The sequence below is a fragment of the Aquila chrysaetos genome, chromosome 2, assembly GCF_900496995.4.
Source record: "Aquila chrysaetos chrysaetos chromosome 2, bAquChr1.4, whole genome shotgun sequence".
Classification (NCBI taxonomy): domain Eukaryota; kingdom Metazoa; phylum Chordata; class Aves; order Accipitriformes; family Accipitridae; genus Aquila; species Aquila chrysaetos.
In genome coordinates this window covers 71177358-71185430 of record NC_044005.1, presented here as the reverse complement: position 1 = coordinate 71185430, position 8073 = coordinate 71177358, and the positions used below count along the sequence as shown (strand labels likewise).

Sequence of the window (8073 nt, the reverse complement as noted above, 5' to 3'; positions counted from 1 at the left end):
TCATAAAGCAAAACTAGAAACAGTAAGCAGTCCAAGCTTTTCTTCACTGCAGAGTTAATCTGGTTAGTCAGCACCTGCTCAATGTATGCTGAGTACCAGCATTCACACCAAAACCCAACCCCGTTTCTACGTCCCTCTCTGCTTCTCTTTCTACGCATAAAGTCTTATCCCACAACTCTTCATATGGAGAATATTTTCTCTCCAGCCGATGGTGCTCTTTGTACAGTGTACGATTTCTTCCCCCATCAATGATGTCTGGGACTTACCTGTCCTTTGTAAGGAGGATGGGAGGTGCTAGAGAACTAGCAGCAATCTAACAATCCTTGCCACCATTATCAGGCAAACGTGTTGTGGCATAAACCCATCCTACCAGGACCTGGAAAAATACTGTCATGACCTGGCTGACTTTGGGTCAGAAGTTTTATCTGCATGGATGGGGTCAGTTAATGACAGTAGCTGCTGGGAAGAGGTGCACGTGCTGATAAGCGAGTGCATTTGTCAGGGTGGTGATGTAAATGTTTTGCATTCCCATATACAGTGTGTCAATTACTTATGACCTGTATGCAGAATGTCTCCTACAGTACTGTAAAAACTGCCCCTTCCATCAAGAAAATCAAGCAACCTTCCCAAAAACCAAGGCTCATGCAAAAAAAAACTTGTATCGGCTTCTTTCAATTACACAAACATGAAAACAAACAACAGCAGCAACCTTCACTTAGACATGACTTTCTACTCAATGGTTTCCAAACAAAATCAGCTGTGTGGCATATGCTGCCAAAACAATAGCTACCAGATTAGCAGATGGTATGTTGTGAATTAAATGTTGACACAAAACCCAGACATACCACTCAATCCTCTCTTGACACCAAAACTTATTTCCCTACTATTTTTCTCACCTCATGATATTTACACACAGCAAAAAAAATTCTGTAGATACTCCATCTGGGTTTAGAAAGGACAAGTTAACCTCCGATATCCTATTACTCAGCCATCTTTCAAAAAACATAATGCAGTTTGATTACTGCAAAAGAAAACATAGAGCAAGTGGTTCTGAGAGCCTGGATACCTCTACATTTATGTTTGTCCCCCTCTGCCTCCATGGCTGCAATAACCAGACGCTCCACACTCAAAGTCCTCTCACACACCCTCCAGATGCAGAAAAGTGTGAGCTGGGGTTGGCCAGTCCAGAATTACGTATGTACTAATCCACCAGCTGGCTGCAGCTAATCCTCTGTAATATTATCCATCACATCTCAGTTCTGCCCGCCTGTTACCTAGGGGAGCACTAATCCGTGTCCCTCCCTACCATCCAGGTATTGGTTTTTTCCAAAATTTTAAATTTCTACCCTTCTTTCCAATGTGGCTGAGACTGCCCCATGTCATTGAAATCAGTAGAGACAGAAAGGGAGGCACAAGCAGGCAGATGCGATCACATGGACTTTGTTTCCTCTGGACTCTGGGTAATTTTATTAAATTTTACTGTTTACAAGTAACAGAAAACAGAAAACCACTGCAAAGCAGCATTTATGTAACCAGGCGTTTCCACACACCTGAAATGTTGAGTTCAGATCTAAACACCAGAAACGGCATGCTTAAATCGCAGCGTAATTTTCCTGCTCTAACGACTGCACTTCCAGAGATGCATCTCCACGTTAAACACCCCTTCCTGATCCCGGCACTTGGGATCAACAGACAGGGGAATCTCACCGCTTCTCTTTTTCCATTTCCCACATTTAAAATCTAATTGCCCGAGTACCAAGATTTGCACCAACTGGACGAATCACGTACAGCTCTCGGGGACTTTACAGCAGATGACCAGGGACCGGCCGTTACCGGGGGCCAACAGCCGCCGGCCAACGCCTGCTCCGGGGCCGCGGGGCGTTGGGGCGGCCCGGTCGCTGAGGAGCGGTGAAGCGCTCCTCTTCCGACCGAGCCACCTTCTTCCCCCACCTCCTGCTTATTAGTTGGGGCTGTGCCTGGGGAGGAAGACCGCAAGCCCGGCCGAGGAAGACACGGTCCTCCCGCCGCCAGCCGCCTGAGGGGACGGGCGGGGCCCGGCCCGGCCGCTCTCCCGCCTCTCCCGGAGGGGGCGCAACCGCGCAGGCGCAGACTCGCCGTGTGTGTGTGTTCCCCCCCCCGCCGAGGGGCGGCCCCGTGCGAGGCGAGGGGTGAGTAGCGGCGCGGGAGGGGGGACGGGGGGCGCGCGCGGGGCGGGCGCCCGCTGGCCGCGAGGCCTTAACCGTTAACCGTCATCCTCCGCCTCCTGAGGCGCCGTCGGAGCGCGGCGGCCTGGCCTGGCCAGGCCTTGCTTTGCTCGTCCCCGCCGAGTTTTTCCTCTGGGAAACTGCCCCCTTTGTCCCCGGTTTAAAGCCGGTAGCGGCGTCAGGAGCCCCCTCACCGCCCTGAGGGAGGTTTCTGCCCTTTTCCCTCGCCGCCTTCGGGGTTTGTGCTGCTCGGGGGCCGGTACGGGGGAGTCAGGCTGAGCTGCTGGGCGGCTGCGCCTCGCGTGTGGACTGTCGGAGTGCCGCCCGCTGCCTGGCAGCCCCTCGTGCCCGTGTGGTGGCCTTTAGCCGACCTCCGCGCTGCCCTGGCCTCCCTGCTGTGCCTGGGGCCTAGCAGGAGGAGGCCCGGGGCGATTCCTGGGTTGAGTTTGTGAATCCTATCCCCGAGTCCCCGGCTGTGCTCCACTTCAGTGTAAACTACGGAGCGGGGCGTCCTTAGCGCCGTGTCTCCTCAGCCCCTCAGTAAACGGGGTTAGCCAAGGGCATGTTTTGTTCACCTTTGCTCAGGAGGCGTCTTGCAGGTGATCTGCCCCTTGTGTGTAAAAGTGAGACCTGCATCCTAGGGCTGCTGGGGTGGGTGGATAGAGTGCACTATAATGGGGTGTGGGCCGTCTTGTCACATGTAAGGTTTACAAAAAAAAAGTTACCTGGCATTGTCTTTTTAGCCTGTGGTCTGAAGCCTGCTACTCAGTCCACAGGTAGCTAAAGCACTAGCCAAAGGCACATAAAAAACCCCAAGTCCATTATCAGGAGACTTATCTTTGCTGTATGAAGATCTGCATCTCCAAAAGTTAATTTTAGGATGCGCAAAATTGACAAGATTGAAAATCAGTGTGCTTAAGCTGGTAACGTTAGGTAACACCAAAGGCAATCGCTAATATATATGCAAAATTTATGCTAGAAGACAAGCTAAGTCTGAACGCATATTCAGTGAATATAGTTCTTTCAGATTTTTATAAAAATGCATTTATCTTTCATTCTGTTTTTAGGAAGTATTCAACGTCAATTAAAATGTCTTCCACCAGACCTCCAAATGAACAAGAAACACTCAAAGAGAGAAAACCAGGACTGAGGAGTGTTCAAACAACTATGCTCTTCCGAGCTGTGAACCCAGAGCTTTTCATTAAACCTGTAAGAGGCTCATTCTGAGAGAAACTAACTATGCTTGGAGAGACACGGTTGCTTTAAAATAATCATCACAATTCTGTGTGCGTTATATAACCGTCTCTTGTTATGCAAACCACCCAGTAATGTAACTAAAAATATTTTTACTTTTTTTCCACACTGATTGTTAAGAGCTCAGAACATTATGTTGTTTATTCCAGCTTTTATTTCACTGTCATGTTGTCTGATTCTTTTGTACCTAGCCAGGTTGCTTTCGGAAAGACTGTTTACAGGCATATTACCCATGTTCTTTGGCAGGTTAAGTAATAAGAGTCCTCTTTCATATTTAAAAGGGAACAAATCATAAAATGCAAGCTTTTTGATATGAAGGGAGGGGATTTTTGGTAGCTTTTCAATATTTTGGATTTTTCTTTTTCTTGCTTTTATCATTAAGTTGATGATACTTAGGTTTTATTTACACTTGCAGAACCCAGCAAGACTGGATGAAATTTTGTGCACATAATAAAAGTAGATTTTGTGGTGATAATACATGATCTGGTTTAGAGGAATATAATCAAGGTTGCTTGGCAGGAGCAGAGTGCATTGACCCAGTAGTATATCCAGATGAATTCTGTTAGAAGTTTGTAATTGTTGCCTTTAGTAATTGGTTTTGGCCTGTTCGTTCATGCTCAAGCAGCATTTGCAACCAGCAAAAGACAGAGCACCAGACAGTGCGATGTTCTGTCTCCAGAAAGAGTCATCTTTTTCAAAGGGAATTCCTTTTCTTATCAGAAAATTGAGTCTCCCTTCTTGCTGCTTGTCAAAGTCATTTGGATCAGTCTGCAAGAAGGCAGTGATGATTTTTGCAGATGTCACAATAGTTTACTGTTCTAAGTTCTAAGCTAAGATAGAAGAATGTAATGTTTTTGCGGAATGAAAAATGTTTTGACTAAAAACAAGTACTAATTTTTTTTTTCCTGTTAGAACAAACCTGTGATGGCATTTGGACTCATAGCCATTACCCTTTGTGTGGCCTACCTTGGTTATTTGCATGCAACAGCAGAGAATAAAAAGGACCTCTATGAAGCAGTTGACAGCGAGGGGTCCAGATATATGAGGAGGAAGACTTCCAAGTGGGACTGAGAACGTAAGGAAAGAAATCAGCAAATCAGTCACAGAACTTTTCAAGGCAACTACTATTTTTTTCTCTGTCCATTGAAATAACGGATAAATGTCTCTCTTGCTATTTAATCCAATTTAAGTTCCTTTATAAAACACTGTGCCTGTACAAATAAATTGCAATTAAGATACATGCGAACATAAAAGTGATTTTTAGAATTGTTACGATCTCCAGAGTATGCCAGAAGACAAATTACCTCGGACGTGCAGTCAAGACTGGTAAATGCCTTAGAAATGTACGTGATAGTTCAGCTCACTTCTGTGTTTGCTTTGATTAAGTGAAACAGGGATTTGTTTTTTATTTTTTAAATAGAAAGCATAATGTATTGTGTGTGAAAAGAAAAAGTTGATCTGTTGAAAGTTGATAATTAACCATGGTGCAAGTACAATAAGGCAAGAAAGATCTGATAAAGCAGTCATTGAAGGGTTTTATTTAATAAAGGAATTTGTAAAATATTGGCCAAAATAATCCTTGGATGTTAATATACTCTTCCTTACAAACAAAAAAAATAAATCAGTAGCTAGATACAGGAGAAAAAGTGAAATGAGTGCCAAGAGAAAGGCAGGAAGAACTCGGCCATTAGCTTTCCTGTTTGGCATCAGACAGCAGATCAGTGAACACACCAGTATCAGCTTGCCAATCCATACGTGTAACTCCAGGTTAGCCAGAGCTTGTGAGGTGTTCTTGACTGGTCAGCAGGACTAGTTTATTTAAGCTGCATTCAAAAATTAAATTTCTCTATATTGCAAAGTACCTTATATAGCATTAATTTATTATAGGTTACTGAACTCAAAATAAGGAATGGAAAGTCTCTAATCAACAGGCTCTTACAGGCACAGAGAAAAGAACATATCCACCTGAACAAGCCCAGTCTTGCCGAACAGCCCTGCATGTGAGTTGGAGGTGGTCCCTCGGCAGTATGCTGGTTGGTGCTGCCAGGAGTGTGGCTGAAGGGCAGGCGGGCGTTGTGGCGTTCCTTTAGCACATGTGGTGGTCGGTCATCTGTGAGCCTTTACCTTGAGCAAACTTTACAGGTGGGTGCTTTCCTGTTCCAGCACTGGTGTCTTCTCGTGTGAGCTTCTCTAGCTACTTTGGTGTGCCTGACATTTCCTAGATGGTATCTCATTAACCAAACTCCAGAACGCGTGGTGGGTGGGCGCATACCAGGCTGGGCCTTTTTTCCACCACAGACCCTTATTAACATTCTGGTTGCATTTTTGCATTCAGCTCCTCATATTTACAGCCCCATCAAGGGCTCCGAAGAAGCTGAGAGACCTCTCTGTTAACCTCTGCTGGCCAAGGTGGCTTCTGTCAGGCCAAAGAAGAAAGAACATGCAGGGACATCTGCTTTGCCACTCTGGGAATTGCTTTGGGCTTTGTTATCAAAGGATTTTGTTATGAAAAAGGTGACTGACTGCCTTGAGCAACAGCAGTTGCTCTATGGGATTTCTCTGTATCTCCCTCTAAATCCTTCACTTTGAACCTTTGATTTTCCTCCTGTTTGTGTTTTGTAGTTACCTGTATCCTAAATTCAGCTGGACCTTGGTTTGGCTACCTGCTTCCTGAGAAGGGAAGTGAGTTCTACCTTTGATAAAGCCATTAAAAAAATAGCATTTTTACAGACTTTAAAAGCGTATTCCCCTCTGTGAGCCTAGCTGCCTCACAACAGCAAGGTCCTGGGCAAATCCAAAAGCTTGCAGGTGAGGAAACCACTTGCCTTTTGATTGGTGAAGGCATTTCCAGGTGAACTGATCAAATATTCAGAACTATCACATGCTGTGCATATCCTGTAGAATACGTTTTCTTTGATAGGATGTGATGGATCTTTAGAATTAACCTGTTCTTTTAAAAAGGGTCACACAGGATTTTAGCTCTCTCCAGCTTATGAAAATCTACAAGTCTCATATGTTTGTGTGAATTTAACTAAATTATTCCAAAATCAGCGCTACAGTAAGGATTTTAACCTGTTTTTCTGCAGGCTTTTAAAATACACACTTTGATCCTTATACCTGCAGGTGATTCAAAGTAAGAAAGCCCAGTCTCTCATTTTCACATATTTGGGAATAATGCAGGATTTGGGTTCTCAAAATTCTGAATTACATTTTGTGAATATGGATCTGGAAGTTACTAGGGGAAAGGAAGCGGGGGGTAGGGGGTGAAAGAGAAAGGTGTGGGACTGACTGGGGCAGGGCCTAGGCAATCCACATGCCAGTGGCACTTCGTAGAAAAGCTGTCTGGGATGGGGCCTCTTACCTGTTGGCTGGAGTCAAGTCCTGTTAACCAGGTTAATTTAGAACTGCCCAGGGTGAAGGAAGAGTGAGTATTTAGACTCGTCCTTATTATTAAGGAGCTTCTCCATATTTATTTGTGGCAGCTGCTGTACAGGTAACTCTCTTAATGCTACTAAAATTTTATATAAAAGGAGATAAAGCAGTGCAAATACAGAGAAGAATGTAGTAAATTATGGGTGTTATAGTATCAATACTGGCATTTGCTGTTTTAGGTACCTGATTTATATTATAAAAACTATGTGTGTATAGGGATTAAAGGGAAAAAAAACCACCAAAGCAAAACTACATTGGTAACAAAATTTGTTTGCTTAACTCTGAAATCACGGCTCCCCTTACGCATCTGGAGGATAAGCAACCAGCACCAATACAATTTCTTTCGTTCCACTTTTCTCAATTTCATCTTCAATACAGTAATATTTATCTACAATGGGTGGTAGCTGGCTTGACAGGAACTGTGAGTCAATATGATTTCCCAGGCAGACGGTCTTTCAGGTTTTTGCCAATTCCTTACTGTCTGTGCTGGCTTTCTCATCTTTACCAAGAACAGCAACAAAAGGCTATGATTCAAATATCTGAAACAGTAGCTATTGTACTGCTCCTAAAATCTCCTTAGACTACATGGTTTGAATAGGAATTGTTGACATTCACCAACAAAAAAATGCATTTAAAAAGCCAAAGCCTGCTGTGATGCTGCTTAACTATTACAAGGGAAAGTTAGTTCTTTGTGAGCAAAGCTAGCCCTGCCCAGTAACAGTTGCTACGCAGGGTGCTGTATTAAGGCAGGAAGGGGTCACTTCATACAGCCCTCCCTCACCATCTGCGTACAGCATGTTACTGAGTTGTCAGCATGTGTGAATCCTAATCTGAAGGCAAATGTTTCAGCTAACTTGGTAAAAAGTAATGGTCGATGATTTTTCTCTCTTCACCGGCTTGCATGTTTTCTGTAGCAACAATAAGCATTTTGCCTGCAAGCGAGAGATCTATCAGGAATAGAGTTCTGACATTTTAGTAACTGCATTACAGAAAAATACTAGAATACCACAATGATTAGAAGTCCTGATCTGGACTCCTTTGTTTGTTGTGCTGTGTGTTCAAAAATAATACCACCACCACCTTCCAATGCTACTTGTGATCGGATTCGGGAGTATAAGCCTTTCAGAACACGGTATTACACTCATCGTGATATACTGGGTAAGTTTGTTTCTGAAATCCTTTC

General features: G+C 44.2%; 2 protein-coding genes across 7 annotated transcripts in view; both read left to right on the top strand.

Annotated features, from left to right (window-relative positions):
• The first annotated feature begins 2051 nt into the window (after positions 1–2051).
• Positions 2052–5034, top strand: SMIM8 (small integral membrane protein 8). The gene is made up of 3 exons (XM_030000544.2): positions 2052–2168; positions 3272–3413; positions 4371–5034. Exons 2-3 carry the CDS (start codon positions 3294–3296, stop codon positions 4527–4529), a joined length of 279 nt encoding a protein of 92 aa, XP_029856404.1. The 5' UTR covers positions 2052–2168; positions 3272–3293; the 3' UTR covers positions 4530–5034.
• A 134-nt stretch (positions 5035–5168) lies between these two features.
• C2H6orf163 (chromosome 2 C6orf163 homolog) overlaps positions 5169–8073 on the top strand; it is a 32661-nt gene continuing 29756 nt past the window's right edge. For 4 of the 6 annotated variants that reach the window (XR_003921389.1, XR_003921388.1, XR_003921387.1 and 1 more), the window contains exon 1: positions 5169–8048. Coding sequence is in view for 3 of the 6 variants with exons in the window: in XM_030000531.2 (XP_029856391.1) it covers positions 7901–8048 (148 nt within the window). In the remaining 3 variants the exon portion in view is untranslated. The remainder of the gene's footprint in view (positions 8049–8073) is intronic. The other 2 variants (XM_030000509.2, XM_030000500.2) reach the window with 2 other exon arrangements.